Genomic DNA, 23,370 nt, shown 5'->3' with positions numbered 1-23,370 from the left:
GAAATGTCATAAAACTTTCAGAAAGTAAACTAGATCAATGTTTAGGAGTGCCAGCGTTATTCATGATGCTGAATTAACTTATTTTTAGGCATTCTGGGAGGTTATTGAAAAAGCACAAGTTAGAAAGGTTATTCCAGAATCATAGACCCAGACATTGCAACTGCAATCACAGCAACCGCTTTATGTACAGAAGGACCCAGAATAGATGTGGAGAAAGACACTGCACTACATTATTTTGATTATTTTATTTTTTTTAATCTTCAAAATTTTCTGCCTTAAGACAGGAATGCATGATAGATAGAAATGGCTCAAACATCTTCACATGAAACACTCTTAATCATAATTCATTCACAATTATTTTTCTAAAACATCTACAGTTACATAATCCCACCCATTTCCATCCATTATCACAGATTTAATTATTTGTTAAACAGTAGTTGCCAGCAATTGAAAGCTGTAAGGCTTTTTGCATATTAGTAGAGTCTTCTGAACTACAAACACAAGAATATCACAACTATAACTCTCACTTTACATGGCAACCCCAGGTGGCAGATGTTCCAAAAAGAAATGTGTTGCTTACATGGAGTTCATAAAAAATGACAGAGAGAGCTCTGTGCCTCGATAGCTCTAAAATCCTTTCTCCTTTACTAAGATTATTTTCTAAACCTACAGCATATTCCTCATTTGGAAGCAAGTACTTTGATGAGTTGACCTTTATCTTCCATTGCTGCTATTTGGCAAATTTGCAAGTCAGGCATACTAGAGCTCTCCAGTAAAACTCTATGTACAGAGCACAGTTTAAACAGATGGGTTGCTTGGAATCCATATCTCCCTCCATCTGAAGGGAACTACTTTGAGGTTTTCTGGAACTGTTGTAAACAAGAGGATATTTTTTTTATATATATATATGTGTGTATATATATATTTATATATTTTATATATAAATGTTCTAAATGTCCTTTGGGAGTCCATTTGTTTTTATCTTTCCAAATGATGACTAAATACCTGATCTGTAGCATTTCTCCTGAGAAGATACTAGTAAGGGAATGACAGTTTTGATGCACTTTGGAATGGCACAATCACGTAAACGCTTGCACAATTAAGACTTATGAACTCATCCAAAGTTTCTAAACATGATATTCTAACTAAGAACTAAAATACCAGCACAATGCAGCAAGTTAAAAAAAGAAGATTCTATGTAATCAAAATATAAACAAGTACATAGGAAATGGCTATCTGTCAGTAAATCTGTATCTTTTTAAAGTAGGAAACGTATGCACTTAAGAAAAAAATGTAGCTATCTGACAAACTCCGTAAAAAAAGAACTTTCCAAATGCATAACAAATGCCAAGATATCCCGTAACTGGCCAGGTATAGCCACATGAGAGCTGCATGGCTTAGAGCAAGCTGGGGAGGGGTGGGGTAGAAACAAAAATCACAAAAATAATAGATCAGCAAGTCTAGGGGAAAAAAAAAAAAATCACATCATCATCTAAATTACTGTATGCTTATATCACAACTGCTAAACGAGCCAGGGGAAAAAAAAATAGAGATTGCAGTTCAATGATTCTTAGAGTTACCTCTAAAAATTCAGAAGAAAAAAATTATCAACTTAATATACTAATCCTAAGCACCAATTTAATAATTTAAGTTAACTGTATTTATATTTCTCCTACTAGGGAAGGAGCAAGTTCTGTTTGAAGGCTTAAAGTTGAACTCTGGAGCCCATCTGACTTCTGTGTTCTTGCCACGCTTCCTCTGTTCTTCACATCAAAGTCACTGTAAAGACTCTCTTAAGTTTCAAACTCTCTAGGCAAGCAATTCTTTGAAGAGACAATTACATCCTACAGTTTAAATCAACTTTCAGGTCATGAAAAGTGAAACACGCCAGTATTTGGTTAGTCTGTTACTGTCTGTGAAAATGGAACAGCCGGCACCGTTCCTCGACAGGATTTGCCTTAGAACTAGCAGCACCCAGGGCAGACCAACTGCAAGCACATCCCGACTCCACTAGGAATTAGTAGTGTTAGAAAATTGCATATGTGTTAGATCAAGAAGGCATCGCCATACATGTGGCATCGTTACATTGTTTTTCCTCTCTTTTTCTCATTAAGAAAAAACAAAGGAAAACAGCCCTACAAAGACCTTTTCGGTTGTTTTTTTTGTTTTGTTTGTCTTCGCACCTGGAAAAAGCAGCACAGTACTACTCCCCAGCTGGAACAGCTCAGCGCTTCCCATTAGCCTCGTTCTTTCAGAAAGCACTTTCACATAGTTAAGGTGGTCTACTTCAGCTAATTCTCAGAGCTAACCTTTTTTCCAGTATGTATTTCATGCCACATCCTGACAGCAATTTCAGAACTGAAATGGATCTATAGTAATGTCCACTACTAACTGTGACCGGATCTTGACACAGACCATCAAGCCAGGCCCTTGGGATGGTTCCACACATTGAACTGAAGCTCAGACTAAAAAATCTCACTGAAACTCAAAAGCTGGAGTGGTCATGAATCTCAGCTACTTTTCCCTATTTGAACCCTCACCCTGTAATGAAAGCACGCACACCAAGGGAAAATAACAACCGCCTGAGCTGGGAGCGTTAAGACACCGGTGAGTTATCTTGCTGCTCTTCAGTGACCGTGGATTCGCTGTGCTCCTCGCTCGTCTCATTGGAGGGCTCCTCGTAGCCCGGCTCAGCGGGATCCAGGCTGCTCCCCTCGCTTTGCTCCTCGCTTTGCTCTTCGCTGGCCTCTGCGGACTGCTCCAAGTTGCTCTCCAAAGAAGCCGGAGAGCTGCCAGTTACACTTTCGTTTTGGTTCATTTCGTTAAAAGGCTGTGGGAGAGGTGCAGGAGACTGTACAGCATTTTCACTGGCAGGGATGGGCACTTTGGTTGCACCAATGTCTACGACAATGTCATTTTGTGGTAGAGTTACCTTCTCCACAAGTTTCCATTGAATAATACTCATGTCTTTCCCTCCAGTTGAAATCAAGTGACCATCGCTATGGGTGAAGCTGACATTTGTCACATGACTACTGTGAGCACTGTATTTGTGACTTGGAGCCTATTGAAAACAAGCAGAAAGATAAATCACATGCTTGACTAGATGAGCACATGGTACTGAAATCTAAAACTACTACCGCTTCTGCTTAGCCCTTCAAGAAAGCTATTTATTCACATAAGAGTAAAGAATTATATTTATGTTGGGTTTCCCCCCACAATACATGCTCTCTTCTTAAGGCTTGTAGCTCGGGACAGATTTAGATCTTTATGCAAAAGCAATGGACTTAACACCAAGGCCACCAATAGAAAGCATCAAGCTTCAGGATAACTATTGCAACTTCACTTTTAGGTATATTATTTTGTATTTTATATTATTTTATGTTTTCTATTTTATACATAAACTTAATGGGGAAAACCATGCTTATGTCTCTAGCACTGCTCTCAGATATAAATGAGTTATTTGGCTGCCAGGTTCCAAAACGACCGAGCTGGAAGCAGGTGTCTGGCAAGGAAGCTTCATGCAATGCAAACAAGCACATAGACTAGACTGGTCTAGACTTACCTTTGGCTTGGAACAGGGATACTGAAAGAGGTGGACCTTACAAAAATCATCAGCAACTGCTATCACTTTTCGGTTATGGGATCTGACAAGGGCATTTATGTCTGTCCCATCTGATCCTTCGGGCCAAACTCCTAGGAGAGATTAGAGTAGATATTTAGTGATGGTAGTTTTAGAAACAAATTAAAAGACAATCCATAAACAAAACCAAAATCTATAAAGCTGTGAGAAAAGGCAAGCTTACCGAAAGGTAAATAAGACATTCAACTGGAAAATGGAATATGCCTTGCATTAAATGTCATTAATATTTTGCTAGTCTAATGCTGCTCCCCCACCCTCTGGCCCCCCAAACCCTCAGCCTTGGCCAGGATAACCTCTTGGGCTTGATAGGTTTCCTGTTCAAAACCTCAGTTTTGTTGAAAGCTTATCTGAAACTTGCTGCTAAAACTGACAACTCTTGACATTTTCATTCAGGCACAAACATTTTAAAAGCAAGACTGATGCTGAAGCATGGAACAAGCCCTGGTTCTGTACGTTATGCAGAGATTTCTTTTGGTTTTATTTTAAATCTGGAGCAATTTTTAATATTTGCACAATTCAAAGAGACCACTGATTGATGATACTTTGCACAGAAACCCAGCCTGTACGAGTTTCATAGATGTAAGTGCTGTCAAGTGCTTAAGTACAATTCAATATGCTTTTAAGTGAAAAGAATGACACAGATATGTCTAGACAAAAGAATAACAAGATTGCCTGGATGAAAAGCACTGAACAAATTGGGGAGGGGGGAGGCTCTAAGTTTTAACGAAAAATAAAGACCCTAGAGATTTCCATAACTAAACTGATGATTCACATCTGCAAGAAAAGCTGAACAAAAGCAAAGCAAGGGGTTATAAGACACTAATTTATGCTAAAGATACCATATTTTTAAAGCTCAGACTTGGGTTTCTGATTAGTTCAGGAGTTACGAAGAATTTACCCCCCTGAAATTTCAGCCCCCACCCCGAAAAACTGTGTGTTTGACTGACTGAGAGGGATGTCCATTATCAGATATGAAAATATCTTCTTCCTCCCTTACAATCACTGACTTTGGTAAAATAAAAAACTCGTGCTATCTACTATTTTGTACAGCACAAAACGCCAACTTAGAATTGCCATATCTTTTTCAAACTCCCACACTACCTCATCTTGTTTTTAAGCAAAATGACAAATAGTGTTTAACTTTAAAGTTGTTTTTTTCCATTCTTCAGTGGGTGGAGTAAGAACTTTATTTTCTCTGAAGAATAACAAAGGCAGCTTGTTAAGCTTGTTACAATGCCAATATGCTACATTGTAGGTAATTTACTAAATAAAGCCATGAAATGCTAAGGAAAGTGTTCAGAAACATTTTAGTGCTCTCGCATCGATGAAACCAACCTGAAAAATATATACTATTTAAAAATTTTCAAGTAGCTCAAAATGAATGAATTTTAACTTTCTCCTGCATTCTATCTATAAAATACTGTAATCAGGTGGGAGTAAATAAATGCACTTCAAATCAGTTTCCTGAAGTTTCAGCTACCACCTTAGGCAGATTGTGCCAAAGAGCTATGCTATTTCCTCTTCTTTTTAATTTAAGATTAAAAAGACTAATATTCAAGATTGCCTCTCTTATTAAACATCTTTTATGTTCACAAATTCCTTTAGCAGCTCTAAAGGTAAGACAATAAGACAGCAGGATTCACTTTCAATGCATCAGGCAAACATGGGAAAAACAAGACATTAATATGACCAAGTTCTTAGTTCTTAATAACTGTAAAAATAACAAAAAATACAAAATAATAGGACTTGGTCATTAGGTATGACAGCAGCACTTCAATTTTGATAAATTCTGTTAGCCAGCAGTAAGCCTCTCAAAAGAATCTGGTCAGACAAAAGTGTGGGAAATGTGCAGAAAATGAGAGTGTGACTTCAAGTGCTCGGGGTGCAGACTGATGATACTGCTGAGCCAATATAGTAATATCAACTGCCAAAAAAGAGCGATGCTATTCTCATCCAAACCATGCATTTCCATCCTCTTTCTTCTGCTGACAACAGTGCAATGCCTGAGCCTACGGACACACTAACCACAGCGCTAAATTAGTAAAACACATACCCCCCAAAGCCAAAATCCCATAAACTTAACCCTCTTTCCTGAACATCGAAGTGAGCAGCCCCCAGCTTGTTTGGACCCCTGAGCCAGCTGACCCTCGGGTCAAAGCCAGACTTCTCCTTTGGGCAGCAAATACCTGCTAGTTTGGCTTAGCTGCAGTGTCTGATTTAATGGGAAAATACTTGACATTGTCTGAGACCAAGCCATAATTTTAAGATTGTGCAAAGGGTGTCAGACTACCAGACAATATAAAATTAAAGCATGATGAATATTGGCTAGGAAGTTTAAATATATTCTGTTCTGCCCCAGAATAACATCACATTATCTGCTTTATCTGCTTCACTCCCAGGTCCTCTGGAACACTGAAGATTTTGAGAGCAGTTGAGACTAACTAAACTTAATCCAGAGTAGTTAAAGTTTGTATTAATCCAAAAGGGAATGCAGACAGGATTAGCAGACTTATCCACTTCTTAAAAACTAAAAGTAAAAAGGCTTCTCAAAACAGCAGTTAGGGGAGCTGCTCATCTCCAGCTTGGCCCAACTCATCAGTAGCTTCTATCCAACAGCTGTAAAAGAGACAAAGCCAATGGTCTAGATGTGAAACCAAACTCTTTCTGCACCCCCACACCTCATCTCCTTAGGTCAGGAATAAAGAACACTTCTGTGAAAGTGCTGGGATTCAGAGAGCTGCTCCCCTTATTCTGTCTGCTCTACCACCAAACGTAGTGGTAAAAGTTCAGGAGCAACAGAGCCGCTGACTGCTACCTCCACGTTTCTGGTAGATTTAAGTACTCTGCATAAAACGTAAAATGGCTTCAGCTCCAAGGCTATTGCAGAAGGAATATTTAGTCCTTACAAAGTGTTTTCACTGCTCCTGGAGAAAGACATCATATTAGTGTCAAACAGAGTTTTGCTTTTCACTTTCTCTAGAGTCTCCTGAATCTTCTGATACTCCATTTTAAAAAAATACATTTGTGTTGCACTATTATTTCAGTCGCAGTAGCAAAGACAGCGAGGAAACGACTGCTGTGGACCAATTCCTTGTCAGCCTAGGCTTACATGCACCAGGGTATCAGGAGGAAACAGCCATCCATTCTCTACTTCAGCCAGACTCAGTGAAAACAAACACGTACACAATCCGGTTCATAGTTCTCAGAATAACGGGACCCAATATTTTCATCAAACTAGCCATAAGCAACAGTATTCAGATCCAGAAACAGCATGCTCCTGTTTATTTCTGCTACCTACCTCAAGTTCCAAACCAGTCAAAAATATTTATGGATTTTATCAACCAGTCAGCTTCCTTCTCTGACCACTTTATTTTCCCTGCTCTGCCTCAGATCTTTGGTACCCAGAAAGGAAACCAAGCCTGGTTATAAAGCACCAAATGCCCTCCACCCAACCAATATGCCACACAAGAGTGTCAGTGTTAGCCCACAAATCAACTGCAATCCTTTAAGACTACTTGCTCATTAAGCACGACAGTCCTAAAATATGCACGACAGGTGTCAGAAGCTACAGAAAGCACTTAAGAATTTCTTCTACCCTGCATATAAACTGATATTCAAAGTTGAACTCCTAGTAGCTGTGAAGAAAAGATTTGTAGACCTAACCCTCACCTCTAAAGAATTTGCTGATTTACCTGCTTTTGATGTTTCCAACAATATGAAGAACAGAGGCACATATCTGATCTCAGTGATGGAAGCAAGACATTCGGCATCCTGCTCACACAGCTTGGTTTTACAACACTGACAGGCTGAACCACACTTTTCAACCCCTCACAGAGGGGCTCCTCATTTATGGCCAACAGAGCTGCCTTCAACAAAAGCAGTTTGAATTGTTTGGCCACAGTCTCAAACTGCACTATTAACATCGGATCTGTCAGCTTTGTAAATGTTTTTGTACCTTTAAAAAATAAACTACTAGGTAAAGAATCTGTTTAATCTTTAAAGCATTTTTAGTCTTTAGAAGCAGTGTATATTACTCACCTTTGACTACAGGTATCAAAGTGCTGTCATGATTTTAAGTCATGAACTATAACCTACACTCATATAGTGTTGTTCCTATCCCAAAACAAGGTAAGCAAAGGAGAATGCACACATGCAATAAGAGCACTTTAAAATATCAGCTTTTTGCTTCAGTGCCTCCAAAACTGGTACCCTAAAATGACAGCAGAAAAATCAAATCCCAAACTTCAAGACTAAATAGAAATGAATTATACATTGTCTATAGAGCATCCAGTGGTCTGTATCACAGACAACTATTGTGGTCAGTCATTTGGTCTGTCATCTCAGCACCATCCTCAATAATCATTAGCAGCATATTTCTAATGACAAATTGAAGCAAAAGAAAACACAGAAGCAGAGTGTGAATAGCTTAAAAGTAAGTTAAGTGGTGCTTACCAAACACCTGGAAGCCTAGCACACAAGTGTATGTCGTCCAATCTATATCCTTACAGTCAGAACGATTCCTGATCAGCTTACAGCCACTTGGAATGTCCCCTGTAAAAAAAGTGAATGAGGAGTTATGCCATAGAATTTTATATTTACATAGGTGCTCTTTGAAGGTGCTAAGTCAGTAAATAAACACATCTTAAAACCAATCTGGAATGATACTGTAGAGGCAAAGACAGACCAGTACCTTTACCAAATTTCAGATACTCAAAGCTTCGCTTGGTATTTAAGAGTCACATTTACTTCTCATTTCCCTCTTCAGATCAGCGTACCTCGAAAACACTTCCCTGCAGCTTGGGTCCCCTGCTACCTACTCTACAAAATGCTTTAATAGAGTCTGTAATAGAATAATTTCTCCTTCCTACCAGGCTCCATTGATGTGCTAAAATTCAATCAATCATTCAGGAAGCTCTGCTTTTAACAGTGAGAAACTACGGCCAGAGGAGCCTTAGACTGCTTTTCAACTTCTAACTAGGAAAGGAAATATTGTTTCCCAAAAGAACGTCCACCTTTCAATACACCAGCCCAGCACTAATGGGTCACAGCTCTTTGCCTCCCTATACAGGCAATTATAAACACCAACACATGCTTTTGGTAGATTGAGATATTGCATTATCCAGATTTAACGCCTAAGTTGTGACAGTCAGAAAGAACATGTTAAGGTGACAGATATTTAAACTGATGGCTCTTCTTGCCTATACAGGAACAGAACTACAATCCTCTTGGATCCTGTTAAAGCCACAGGAAGACATGAGTATAAAAACCAATTTAAAAACAGACTGATATGCACTATGCAAGTTGAACTTTTGACACAACCACTATATATTCAATACATATTTTCACACATTAAAAAAGGACAAACACAAAAAACATTATTACCACTAACACATTAAAGTAGTATTATTGCTTTGCTTAGTTTTCAACACCACCAGCCAAGGTAAAGTTTAAAAAAAAGAAACCCCAGAACAGAACAGTGGCACAGACCCACTGATTTTATTCCCCCAAAATAACTGACACTGTTGACACTAATTAGACAACTGTGTATATTATTTTCAATCTACAGAACTTTGGGCCAACATCAAAACATGGTGCCACTTGTTCTGTAAATTCTACGCTGTTAAACTGATTTATGACCTTGTAAAGAAGTAAGCTATATTTGGCATTGCCATTAGGTAATACACAGCTCTGAATAACATCAAGATATCAGGTTACACAAGTTCAAACTGGTTCCTTTGTCAGTAAGCATTTTGTACAGTCCTGATCAAACACACTCTTCTAAATATTCTGACAGCTAATACATACTTCTGTTTCCAGTGTATTTAATTTCATACTTACAGTATAGTATTTCATAGTCTCCTGAGTTTGACATTATATACTTGTTGTCCGGGGACCAGTCAAGGTGTGTAATATAGCTGGAATGTCCCTGGAGAAGAATGCAGTAACAACCAATGTGAAACACGTATTTTAATTCAAACAGAAGCAGAAGTTGCACCCCTGGATGCGACAGCTAATAGCAAAAAAGCACCTCCCCACCCACCCCAGATCTGCCACAATTCACTTGTGCTCCTTTAAAGGCTCCTTATTCACCAGTGCCACACTCGCTAACAGCTAAACAAACACGGGCTGGGCATCGTGCCTCTCCCACTGCACGGTGGATTCTTCACTTGTAAACGGTGTCGGCCCTCTTGGACCCCAGAATGATTTACTCCTAGAAGGTACATTGCTAAAATACAGATGAACTCACATTTGTACTTGAATTAAGAAAGTATACATTGCTACCAATTGAGGAAGGCAAGTAACCTACTTGATTTTTAGATCCCATCAGAAAAATAACACATGTGCACACACATTCAAATAAACTTTGCTCATCCTAGAAACTTAGGATACCTTGGTTAACAGCCACCATGTAAAACTACAAGATCAAGGACTGGTGTTACAAGAATACCCCCGTAAGCTTTTTGAAAGTTTCTGCTGTCGTCCTTACACTGCATACATGTTAGTGCCAGCTTTGAAAGGAGTCTTCCCTATAGGCACAGGGTCATATATATATAAGAATCAAAACACTTTGGCCTAATTTCTTAGTTATCATCATCAAGAGCACGCTGAGGGCTAAACACCCATCTTTTGTTTTTCAGGGAGAAGCTACATGCAGCTGTCAGAATATATTTCCTGTGCATGAACTTTTTTGTTGGTATTAATAATAATAATAGTAACAATAAATATATGAGAGGCTCCAGAGAAGCCACAAATACGTATAAGGTAGGAATAAATTATTTCTCTGTAGAGGAAAGGGTAGGATATTAATAAAAGTGATGTCCTTTTCACTCTTTTCTTCTTCTACCCTTCCATTTCTTCTTACTGTTCCTTCTTCCCCTTGTAAGACCATCCATTTTCTCTCCTTCCTAGCCATTCCGCCAGCCAACAAAACGCCACTTTCCTGACTGACAGATGCCAATTCATCTCCCTCTCTCGGTAGGCATTATGAAGCTGGTGTCTCTCGGCCCCCCCGCAAGGTCTCTTGGCCCAGCCTGCACCCGCCGTGCCAGGGCCACGCTGGAGCACTGCGCTGGCTGCCGCGCCACCCACCACGCCAGCTTCCTCTACAGAGAGCTCTAAGAGATGCTGATTGCTTCCAGAATTACTTGTAGAAATACACCCGTGTCTGTCTCCCCGTCCCACGGTTCTCTGTGAGAGACTGCAAAAACATTTAGGAGAAAAGCTAGCCTTTAAGATTTATTTACTTATGACCTAGTATCTGCCTCAAGCAGAGGAACTGTGTATTGACATAACTACTTTGCAGTCATGGGTGGGATATATGATACCGACGTGCAAACTTGGTATTTAAAAAAAAAATAAAAAAATTGCATAATTGGCTAGGATTTTTTCTCTCCCCCCTTATTTTCCAAGTCTTCAAATTTGCAAGCGAACTCCAACATGGAAAAGAATTGGTCAGTCATTTACTAAATCCTGCCAGACATTTGGCAGCTGTTAAAATTCCTGGGGGTGGCGGGGGAGGGAACAAAGCAATTGGCCTGGGGGCTCCATGCTGCAAAATGCCTTCAGGCAGGCGATCACCAAATGATGAACTGGAATATAACATTGTCCTAATATTTTCAACAGAACGATCCCATTTTCTATTAAAATCTTTCTTTGGTAGCTGCTCACTGATAAGGCAACATTTTACTCTTTCCTTTTCTGTACCTTTATATACAATGAACATAATTACTCACTTTATCACTGACTAGTAAAATTGCCTGACTAAATGGAAACCCTCTCCTTCATTGGCAATGTTTATCTGTTTCGGACTTAAGCGGTGCAAGCACCAAAATACCCACAGCCTATAGGACAGGCACACTAATTATTTCAGGTTAAGTCCAGTGTATCAAACACTTTAGCATGGCTGCCTGTGTGGCTTTCACCCCACAGCCCTCTCGGTAAATGCACGGCACTTGCTTCTCCTTTGCTAACAGATATCTTTGATGTAAGACAGAGACAGCGCCAGCTACCTTGGAGTTGCTGACACACTGGAAGTTCATAACCCAGCCCATACCTTCACATTGCTGTCTGCATAGCTGGAGCCCTCAAGAAACAGCTGCACGAGTCGAAACGGTTGTTTCGGCTCATCTGAAATTCTTTCTGATCACAACCAACACCATCCCTCACTGTAGAAACACGCTCACAGGTCAGAGGCTCGCCTCTCCGGCAGCAGCAGAAAGCCTGGTCGTGACTGAAAGGGGATTTAAATGTAACAGTGGGCATACAGCCCTTATGCACAAGCTGATGCTGGTTCAGTAGATCAAATCCTTCTGAAAGTATTCAAATAATGTATTCAAGTTGGAAGAAACAACCAGAAGTTGACTACCAGGAGGACTGAGTCATACCGCTTGGAAGTCACCCGCAAGGCTACTGAATAACAGAAGAACACAGAAGGACGTGGTGCCAGCACCCAAGCACCAGTCAGGAGAGCACTCTGGGTCCGGAGCATGCCGGGGTGTCTCCCTGCTTAGCATCAAGCTGGTATGGACCCGCCAGCCTGCTGGCAGGCAGCAGAGGGGAGGCGCAGGGCACGTGAAACCCGATCGGCAGCGTTAGCTCTGGTCAGCTAACATGCTGCTGCCTTCTGCACAAGCTGGAAGGGTCAGGGGAGCTCAGCCCCGACAGAAACCAGGTTGCTAATTTTGGCTTCTACACACAGTCACTCAGACTGGAAAACAATGGTTAACAGAAATCTGCTTTGAAGCCTTAATGCTTCTGCCTGAGAATAATAACGCTCATTTCTCCCATCCCAATTTTTACAAACCTCTTTCCTGCCAAGGCAGAGGGACAGGCAGATATACAGATGCTGGTTTAAATTACAATATGCTCTCTCCTGATACATAATACATACGATATGCAGAAATGAATGATCTCATACATCTTCAAAGAGCTCACAGAGACCTTGAAGTACACAGCAAGCTAAATATTACGTATGTTAAGATTAGCCATCTCTCAGTGATTTTATCTTTTACGGTTTAAAAAATAAAGTGATGGGGTGAAATGCTGTACTGAGGCACAGCTGTCTGCTGCTGTCCCCACCAGCCCCACTGGGCCCCCAGTCTGACCTCCCTGTAGGCTCAGTCCTTTCCCCACTGCCTGAGCTCCCTGGGAAGGCTGCAGACCTGATTTTTCGTCTCATGACCGTTGTGCTATCGGCTAACCCCATTGCCACCCTGCTCAGGGGCTGCAGGATGCCCTGGCTCACCGTGCACCACAACCCTGCCATCAAGGAGTCTCCAGCACACCCAACAGCCTTCCCTCCCAGCAACATCCCATGCCAGCGTCAAGCCCTCCCTGCCAGCCTGCACACCACAGGGACAGAGCAAACCCACCACTGCTGACCGCCCTGGCAGCCCCGTGCCCCCAGCAGCAGCTGGACCCAGGCTGCTCTGGACCCCCATGCTCTAGCAGCGTGGGGGGTCCTCAGCCAAATGATGGGTAGAAATCTCTCGAAGACACCATATGTGGCACTAAAGGACTGGCTAATGCCTGTTTGCATCCCCCTAACTAACAGTTTCCACTGCAAGTCTTGCAGCAAAGGTTGTATATAATGTATAATAATACTACTAATGATAAAAAAAAATAATCTTAGAAATAAAAAAAACCCTAAACCCCACACAATTTAGCCTTATGGTCCCCTTACCTCCCATTTTCAAATTAACAAAGCAGCTTGAGAAGTTCTCTTATTTTTAGAACTAAAGAAATGCAATTGGTGACAAACATATGAAAAGTGTTTTGAGTAGGGGATGCATTCCTTAAAAAAAAAAGTTCACATGTCAAATGTAAACCTGTTCTTACAATATCATTTGCAAATCCCATTAAGATTCAGATGTTCTTCATCTAAATATTCCCACTAACCTAAAGAGACAGCTGAACTTAAGGCCAGGATGTTAGATAACTAAACACTTAAGAAAAAAAAGTATGTCATTTTAGAACTGGGAAAACCTCATGTAGGTGTAAGGACTAATACAAACTCCACTATTTGTGCTACACTTAAATTTATTTACCCTGTGCCAAAAATTTATTGTTAACATATCTCCCAATTCCAAATTTTGGAGTAACAATTACAGCTGAAAACAGTGTGTATTTGCTATCTCCAAAATTATATATTCTAACGAAATTCCAACATCTAATTTTATGTTGGTCCAAGGAGTACTTTACTAACAGGGGGAAAACACCCCCAAACAAGTGTAATATTTTCCTTGAAACAGTTTCAGCATATAGGTACAAGCCATTTCTCCATCTTACTGCTAATTTCCCATTTCAAAGAAAAAGTAAATAGTCTGAGAAATTAGTCATATTTGACGCAAAACTGTTCACCTAACACTAATGGTTGCAGTACCCATCAGACTGAAGTTTAAAATCAATCAAATGCTGAAAAAAACCCCATAAACCTATAACCAAAACTAAAAACGGAAAAGCACCAACTTGGAAAGAGTTCCGCTGCTTAACATCTTAGCGTATGTATAATATCAAAATGCAAGAACTGCTGATTATATTGGTTCCAAAACTTACAGTGCATTTTCCATATCTGCTATACTTTCTTCCATTTTCTGTTACTACGTAGAGGTAAATAAAGTTGTCATGGGATCCAACTGCAAGTAAGGTGCCATCTATAACACAAAATATTTGATATAAATTAACAGAATGTTTGTTTTCTAAATTTTAATGATTTCAGATTTGTCACTAAGACAATAGTCTCAATTAAACTACTGCTTATGAGTTATATTTAAGGATACATAACTGTTTACATTATGTTGTTTTTCAGGCAGTATCCGTTAACTTTGTGGGTATGGTTTTTGGGCAAGTTTTTTCACTTCTGCTTTTTTTAAGTAAGTGTCCACTGGACAAGGTATAAATCCTCAGACTGCACTGGATTTCTGGAAATTGTCAACAGCAGGCAGGCTTGAATTTTCCACATCACAAAAAATGCAGAACAGTATTTACTCTATAGTTAGCTTAGCTTTGGAGGGGGGTGGGATTACATATAAATCAGCACCAAATAATGTCTAAAGAAGAAGTGGAGCATTCAAACATTGTAAGCAGTTTTCTAACGTGTGTTGTCTCCATTTAAAAAAGAAGTACGTGGACAAGAGTTACCCTGAATCACGAACAAACATCTCCAGTGTCAATGAACATCAGTGCTTTAAAATAAATTTGTGGCGCTTGGCATATGTGGCAGCAGCAGAGGAACATTTTGCCCACTGCCATGGCACGTTATCCAAAAGCAAACAAGAAACAGATTTACGAGAGTGTTCTCCTATTCAGTTTTAAGAGAGAAGTCAGCCTCTGATGATCTGTCATGTCACGTCTGAAGAGGAGACTCAATACTGGCTTGGACTCCATGTAATCCCATAGCAAATACTTAACAAACAGATCTGAGTTTCAGACAGACCTGAGCTTAGTTTTATGGTTTTGTATTAATAAACTTGAAAATTAACTAAGAAGTATATTAAAATATCACTGGAATACTAGGCTCTCTACAGACTTTTCTGTTAACCTGTCAACTATTTAGTTGAGAACTTTTAATTTTGCTGGGACCAAAGCTAACATTTATTATAATAGCAGAGTTTAACATAAAGGAAAGGCTGGGAAAGGTGACTGTAATGACTGCAGTTACAGAACTCCGAGATTTAGCATACCCAAACAAATCTGTAACCACGTATTCAGTTACATATTAAGCATCTTGAACGATTTTTTTCAAAGCTCTGCTTTTTCTAGTGACTGGGGAGTAGTTTAACAGCGTTTAACAGAAGAGACATCTCATTTATCAGTGATTATTCTGAACATACAAGTCTGCCTACCTACTGAGTAGCGCATCACTGAGAGCTGTTCGTTGCCATCAGTGTGTATTGAAACCAGATCTCTCGTTTCCGCATCCAAAACAAACCACCTAGAGAGAGGAGAATTCCAATGAGTATCACTTCCACTAAACAAAAAAAGCAAGCAAAAGAACAGTAATCACTGCCTGCCTTCATCTTCTCATGCTAACCCCTCAAGGGCAGCACGGTGAACATCTGTTTTTAATGGAACGCTTTTCTGGTTCACAAAGCGATACAAGTTTCAGTGAAGAATATATAAAAGATTCTAAATAGAGCCCAGTTTTTTCCCCCCTCCCTTGAAGACTGTAGTAATCACCAAAATGTCTGCTGGATGATAAACATGCCACCAGATAGCTAATCTGACTGCACCTTATCCTCCTGAAGCCTTAAGGCTACAGCTGAATTTTCATCTATTACTTCTTCCCCATTCTGAAGAACAGCTTTGATATAAAAATGCGTCTTTCAAATTGCATGAAACAAAATAAAAAAAAAAAAAGTAGTAGTAGTAGGGAGTTGAAAACATTTCCATACTCATTTTAAACACAAAGTATATTCCAATTTCTCGGTCCTTTCCATTTCTATGAATAATTTTATCAAAGTAAGAAGCAATAACCATTTATTGAAATTTGATGGTTCATAACCCAGCATTTTTTTTAATTCCCTGCTTGGATGATTTATAACTAATGTAATTAATTGCATTTTTTATTATTTAACAATAACTTTTAACCTGCAGCATTAGTTATGAGGCACATGTAAAAAGCTCAGAGAAGCTTACAAAAATTCAGTGGCCTGTACACCGAAATGGCCACTGACAGCAGGGCGGGCAAGATCAGCAGAACCGGAGCATTTTGCAATGGTTCTGATGCCCATCTAACTCCTAAATACAGCAAACATCAGCAAAACAAAAGCAATGAAAATGTAATAAAAACATATATACAGACATGCTTATCATGAAAACATAAGATCTCAACATGGCTAAACATATTAAAGCTGTACTCAGAATTTAATTTCTTTGCTCCGAACTTCTGATCTCACAACCACGGGCGTACACTATGGCCAGGTTTCCATCCCTAGCGGCAAACGGCAAGTTCGCACACTGTGGAAATGAGTAAGGCAATTCCATCTCATACAGATACCTAATAGCGAATTCAGTGGAACAAACGCACTGCAAAAGCTAGGACCCTCTATTCCAAAACAAACTTATATAAGATAAAATAAACTTCAGGAACAACAGCGCACATCGCTGCTTTCTATGGACGGAGAGGAGATTCCAGCTCGCGCTGATTCAGTGTCCGGCAGCTAGGTATCTGTAAAGTGACGTGGTCCCAATGGCTTAAAACCAGCTTGTGGTTAGAGAACCACATGAAAGAAATTAAACGACATACGCATAAAAAACCATCACCCCCACATGACACGGACTGCTGTATAATCTGTGTGTAAGACAAATGGAACCAGTGGAAAACAGCTAATGTGTTTGCATTGGACAGCAGTAGAAACCACGCTCAGAGTTTCTCTGCTGCAATCCTCTGCTGAAAGGGGACTTTTGATTTCTTCCAATCTACCCACTGAAGCTTTGAAGGTTTGCTGCATGCATCAGGAGTTACAAGTTGCTATTCTGCTATTTAGTTCAAACCACATGCCCCTTTGGCCCTGCCAAATGCTTCACTAAAATGTTACCTGGCTGATAACCCTGATGTGGTGTGGATATTAAAGAAAAAAACAAAATAATTGTTAAAAAGAAAAAACAAACAAAACCAAAACAAAACAACCAAAAGAAAAAGACCAAAAACTACAAAAGGATTTGGCAGGGGGAAAGAAAGAGAGTACCTATGCCATTTTGCCACCATAGAAAGAAAAACAATCACTCCATCATGACAGCAAAACTGCTCTAAAAGTGCATCCTGATGGGACAATAACAGAAGTGTGAAGAACACACACGGACGCATCGCTGAGCTGAAGTCACCTCGTTTTCAAGCAACACGAGAAGCTGGTGTGAAAGCCAATGCCCCACTGTCTCATTCGTATTTGTGTTTTCCTGAATCCAGCACAGGGTGGAGGCTCCTCACTGCTTCAGCCCAGGTCAGCAACACACCTCTTGTGCACAAAGACAGCAAAACAGGAGATAGGAAGACCTTTTGCTTTACTAGAAAACTGAGGCACTATACTGTAAAATCTATTTATCCAGCAAGACGACACAGCATGATGCCTGTTTGTTTATTTCGAGCAGCATAATCGCAGTGCCTGGATATAAAAACTGATTATCAGCACAGTAACAACCAAAAGCAGCCTTCTTCCACAAAGTGGATGGGTATCCCCTTCCCATGCTCTCCCGCGGGTGACTGTGCTGCACAGCACTTCTGCCAGGCAGCCAAGGGGAGGGCTGAGCCTTCTGTGTCCCAAAATACACAGCCAGGGCAAGGCAGGAAGGCTGCTGCAGCAGAGACATGCTTCTTGATGCTGGCTCTGAGACCAGCTCTTTAGGTTGGTCCTTTGAGGCTGTTACCTGAACCAGGTAATCCTCCAGTTAATATTATGTAAAATGAAAACTTAACCAAAGTCTAAAATGCAACCAGAAAAACATGCAAAACCCACCTATTTTACTGAAAGCACAGAGGTGGTATTGTGTGGTATCAAATACAATGGAAAATTGCTGCTGCTCTTAAGAGTGCACAGTGACCTTCATTTGGCGTTAGGAGACAGCATTTTGTGACACCAGTTCTTCTCCAGAAACTTTTCTGAACAAGAGATATGAGCAGCAATCTTAGCTGACCAAGGAAACAGTCAGTGCGCTGTGACAATTTTGATATTAATTTAAGAAAGGAAGCATTGGTCACAATTTTGATATTAATTTAAGAAAGGAAGCATTGGTCACATCTAGTTCAGCTGTTTCTTGGTGCCTCCGCACACTGTAATCAGACATGCTCTCTTCAGTCTTCCAAACTCTCCCAGTGCCGTGGCAAACATTGCAACTGCCAGCAAGAAAGCCTGTCTCCATGAAATGTGTCTCCAGTCTAAGCGGCTACAGCAGGTCACCGGCATGCCCCACAGAGGCCCTGCTCGCAAACAGCTGGGGTCCACCTTGAGACCGCGCTTTGGGAGAGGATCTTCCTTCCAACACGAAGGTATGCAACACGCAAATGGCAGCTGACCCTGAAAAAGTCCTACTGGGCTGTGAAATGCAAAGCTTGGCTGCCAAGTGAACTTCTGATCCGTAAACCAGACGAAAGAAATGGATGAATGGTATCCCAGCTGTAAGATAGTAGCTCTTTTGCTTTTTCTGGTTCTTATTGATTTTCTCCGAATTGTTACCAAACTTAACATGCTTAACTTGTTTGTGAGTTCACGTAAACAAGACAGAACTTTTGCCATTTTCATCCATTTCTTGTCTTCCCATTTCTTTGCTTTAAACAAAAATACTAACAACCTCTATAAAAAATACATGCTTTTAGAAACAAAACCCCTTAAACTACTCTCTTTTGGAAAATAAATTCTGACCCATGACACATATTTATTACTGATAATTCACATCTGTGAATGCAGAATTTTTCTGATGAAATCACCAGGGGAAACAGTATTCAAAGTAGTAATGTATTTTTGCACTTACATTTGCAATTCCCACGTTTAGATAATACTGAATGTTGAAGCTGCAAGGCATTAATCAGAAGGAACAAACCAACCCATCTTACAAGATCGGTTCCCTGGGATATTTAGGCTTCTTCATCTTAATACCACAACAGATGCTGAACTGGTATAAATCTCAATAGCTCTGTTGACTGATTTACCTCCTTGTGGCTCTGGCTTACGCTGGTCTTGTCTTGCAGTCCTCAGTATTCTTAATAATGTTAGTATTTCTGTAAGAATCTTATTAGTCTTTTTGCTGCAGTGCACAGCTCTCAAGATATTCTACATGATTAGTCACAGAAAGGTCTACCTTCCGGCAAACAATACCACTGGCAGCATGGCAAAAGGATCTGTATAGTGCCTTGAAAAAGCCACTTTTCTGGTAGGATTTCTGACTGCCAGCCCTTTTAGTTTTTCAGCTGTGCATTTCCAGGATCCACAAAAAGTAGTAGTTCTTTCCAAACCAGGCTTAATCCCAGGCAATTGATGATCAGGCACACAGAAGGTATGTAAAGAAGTGGTTAACAAAACCTGCAGCAGACTATTTGCAGACAGCCCAAAAAGGGAAATGATACTGAAATACTCATTATGGCAAGTGGTACGTGAAAAGCACACCAAAAACATGACCTGTTTGCCTGGTAAAAACACACCGCTGTGAAACAACAGACAAGAATGGGAAGAGAGGTAGAAAATGCAGTTTTCTTGAGACGTCACAATTTTAACCACCAAACCCAACTTTCTTAATGCTCTGTTCCCTACCCCTGTCTTACAGACCTCTGTACTGGAAGCAGAGCAGTACTAGAATGACAATAGACAGACACATCCAAGGTTTATTGAACTCTAAACAAATTAGACTCATTTAATATTGGCTTTATGCATTTTGGCCTATGAATCAGGTACCTTGTTAAGGGCCTGAGACTATTTTCTCTCATACATTAATCGAGACAGATCATGCAGCCCTCATTCCTTGGGAAATAACTCCCTTGGACCGGATTATCTGGCACAGAAAGCACCGCATGATGCCGCTGGTTAGGCAGTAAATTTAACACTGTGCTGTTTATCTTGATTCACAACTTCATTTATTTCTGATACACTTGTACACTTACCAGGTCTCATTTCAATTCAGTTTCATTTGTATATCTCAAACCTATCATTGAATCATGCAATTTCAGAATGCAATAAAATATAATGGTGAAAATATAACTGCTCAGTTCCAAGAACAGGGGAAAAAAAAAAAAACAAACAAAAAAACCAAACCAAAACAAAAAAAACCCACAGAAACTCCCCAGAACCCAAGGCCATCATCATAAATTCATCCAACACAGTATAAACCGGTTGCCTCAAGTAATTAAAAAATACGAATTTAAACTGAAAAGTGCTAACTGAAAAAGTAAAACGCTCTGCGAGGGGAGAAAAAAAAAAGTCAAAAGCAAACACAAGACTGAATGCTGCAGCCACTCAATATGCCTTCATTGTGCTTTGATGTAATTTCAAAAACATCTAATAACTCTCAAGAAATGTAGCCTGACCTTCTTTTCCCTTTTCTCTGTTTCAAGTACTATTAGGCCAGTACCTTCTGCTCTGTTTAATTAAGGTAGAAACACTTGTTCAATTTAATGCTATAATCAGAAAGAGATGAAAAAAAGGAAAGGTACAATGTGGAAACCAAATATATAAGAGCTCAGCAAGATTCTTCTTAGGAAGGTAAGCTAGGTTTTCTAGCCTGATGCTGTACCTAATGAATTTAGTGCAGGCTGCATCTTCATCTTGGAAAAGGAAACTCCTTAAAAAGTATTTAACATTTCATTTTTCCAGGAAAGTTTAAGGGTGTTGCACATGCTCAGCAGTTCTAAAAACCAAACTTTAAATGTTTTTTAGGCATGAGGTTAGGTATTAAAAAAAATTCTAGGGGGTGAATTAAACACAGAAAAAAAATCCCAATTTCCTTACATGCACTATGCATTATTTTATCATCGAGTTGTTGATCATGAGGTATAACTGAAAAACAGAATAAAAATGCTAATAGATTTAATATCCACTCCTCTCACCTTTCTAATGCTATGAATATCTTGTTTTTTCTTCGAATTGGTACTTGCTAAAAATCTATTGCATGAGACTCCTTTCTTGGGAGATGATAGCATGCCAGAGTTTGACTATGAATTAAAACAATTTTTTTCCATCACTGAAAGAAGCCTGATTTAAAAGATTCAGCTTGTGTTTTGATGGCTTTGAAATACACAACAATTTCAGGAAGAATATGAACAGCTCGATAGCACTTCATTGCAGCAATGTGTCACGCTGAACTTTGTCTTACACAAAAATCAAAATCCTAGCCTGTTCACTTGCCTCTCTGTGTCAATTTAAAAGGTTGCAAGCGTGTTTAATTTGGGAAAAAGAAAGATCTGTAATGTATCTGTCTTATAAATTACTGTAATGTACACACACAGTATTAAAATATATGATACTTGGTAAAGCCAATATGGAGTGCTCATGGAAACCCTTGCAAAAAAATAGTTTTAAAAAAATTCAAGATCTGAGCTTTCATGACAGAGTAGTTAAAAAAACAAAACAGCCTAACAACAGTCAAATAATCTTTCTGTCTTCATCTAACCCATGTAAGAAAGATCTGCCCTCTTCCCCCAAGCTTTTTAGGCTACTTTACCTCAAGCAACGAGAATAAAAAGCAAATGAATTCCAATATATAAGATGCGTAGTATCAAATTGTCTGCTTTAAACTTTCAATCATCACAACTCAGTTGAAAGGCGTTTACCTGCCCGAGTGCGTTCCTATTGCGACCACTGCTCCACTGGGATGGAAGTCAGCACAGTGCCCCGGTTCCTGAACGGAGAGGCACAGAGACGTCATTCACCCGCCCGCTTCCTTACAGTCAAACACCTCTCCTTATGCCAAAGCTACCCTAAAAGTCTGAGGTGAACTGACACAGGGAAAACCAATCAGCAGCATGCTTATAATCCTCAGACATATTTTCTTTTAATGTATCAGTGACATGCACTACATGAGCTTCTTGAAAGTAAAACACGTAAATTTCTGTGTAAAAAGATACTTTTGCTTGCGTGTTAGGACAGAACTAGCCAAAATATGAAACAAACAATGACAGTAAGGAAGGACATCTAAATCCAAACCTTTCACAACAGTATGATATCCTCTTCAGATTGTTTGAATAATTGGGAAAAAAGTTAAAGTGTAACAAGAACAAAGGACTAAGTTTTATTTAACTTGGATTGTCAGAATGGCATCAGACAACGGTAACCACATTACAGTCTATACAATGTCTGATGAGCTTGGTGAAGTTTATCAAAGGTTCCGAATAGCTGTTTTTAAAGCCATAACTACAGGATTTTTGCTTCTCTTGCAATCAGATGGGACAAGGGTGTTGCAGGCAACTAAAGCTTTTTCCTATTTTCCAGCCTGATATTTAACATTAAAGGGTTGACCTACATCTAGCAGCCTGGTCCATTCCAGTGTGTGGTCCACAGAGTTCCACATACAAACTTGCCTATCTTGGGCACATGTTAAAAATAAGTCTTTGAAAGGATGGGATGCCAGTCCCCAGAGTTCATCTGTATGTCCCTGGAAAGAAAACACATACATTCATAACAATGAATAAAATAAAGACTCTCTCAAAATAACACAGCAGCAGGGAAAGCCTTTACATTTTTAGGTTATAGTTAAAAAAAGTTGTGCTCACCTGTACCTCTACTAGGAAACCATCGTTAAATGTTCCCCGTAAAACAAAGTTTCGTGAAGTACCCACTAAAAATTGATCTGCTTTTCCTTCCGCTACTGCTCTGATTGTTCCATACTGGTCAGGAACCTAGGAAAAGAAAGATCTGTAAAACCACATTGCCCACCTTGATAGGCGCTTATTTCTGAAGGCCACAAATAGTGCACAATGACAGTACCAAAACTGGAGTTCTCCAAGTGGAAAGCAACAATCTAATCATGTATATACTAGATCAGGACTTGACACAAAACCTACCTCATTTATTTGTTCAGTACAGGCATACAAGACGATCTCACTCCAAAACAATCACAGCTATGCCATTTTAATAAGTCTCAGTAGAAAAAATTACAAATTAAATTACATGGATTTTTAAGTGTCAAATACACTAAACCAATGCACTCCACAACCTTACAACTCATAAGAACAGGAAGAACACATAGTTATTGTTTACTTTTCCAAACACGTTGTGAAAAATAAGAAAAATCTTGTAGCACACAGTAAA

At 39.6% G+C, this 23,370-nt stretch overlaps 1 protein-coding gene across 3 annotated transcripts in view; it reads right to left on the bottom strand.

The window, feature by feature from the left end:
- Positions 1 to 311: 311 nt before the first annotated feature.
- EML4 (EMAP like 4) overlaps positions 312 to 23,370 on the bottom strand; it is a 168,913-nt gene continuing 145,854 nt past the window's right edge. For all 3 annotated transcript variants that reach the window (XM_082307572.1, XM_082307570.1, XM_082307571.1), the window contains 9 exons: positions 22,833 to 22,958; positions 22,583 to 22,714; positions 21,894 to 21,961; positions 15,484 to 15,572; positions 14,195 to 14,292; positions 9,479 to 9,566; positions 8,093 to 8,191; positions 3,563 to 3,693; positions 312 to 3,061 (listed from right to left, as the gene is read on the bottom strand). In XM_082307572.1, the coding sequence (XP_082163698.1) occupies positions 2,597 to 3,061; positions 3,563 to 3,693; positions 8,093 to 8,191; positions 9,479 to 9,566; positions 14,195 to 14,292; positions 15,484 to 15,572; positions 21,894 to 21,961; positions 22,583 to 22,714; positions 22,833 to 22,958 (1,296 nt within the window). In that variant the 3' untranslated portion in view covers positions 312 to 2,596. The remainder of the gene's footprint in view (positions 3,062 to 3,562; positions 3,694 to 8,092; positions 8,192 to 9,478; positions 9,567 to 14,194; positions 14,293 to 15,483; positions 15,573 to 21,893; positions 21,962 to 22,582; positions 22,715 to 22,832; positions 22,959 to 23,370) is intronic.

This window comes from Platalea leucorodia, assembly GCF_965183815.1.
Source record: "Platalea leucorodia genome assembly, chromosome: 3".
NCBI classification, from domain to species: domain Eukaryota; kingdom Metazoa; phylum Chordata; class Aves; order Pelecaniformes; family Threskiornithidae; genus Platalea; species Platalea leucorodia.
Note: the sequence above shows the minus strand (reverse complement) of the source record. Positions and strands in the feature narration are given on the sequence as shown.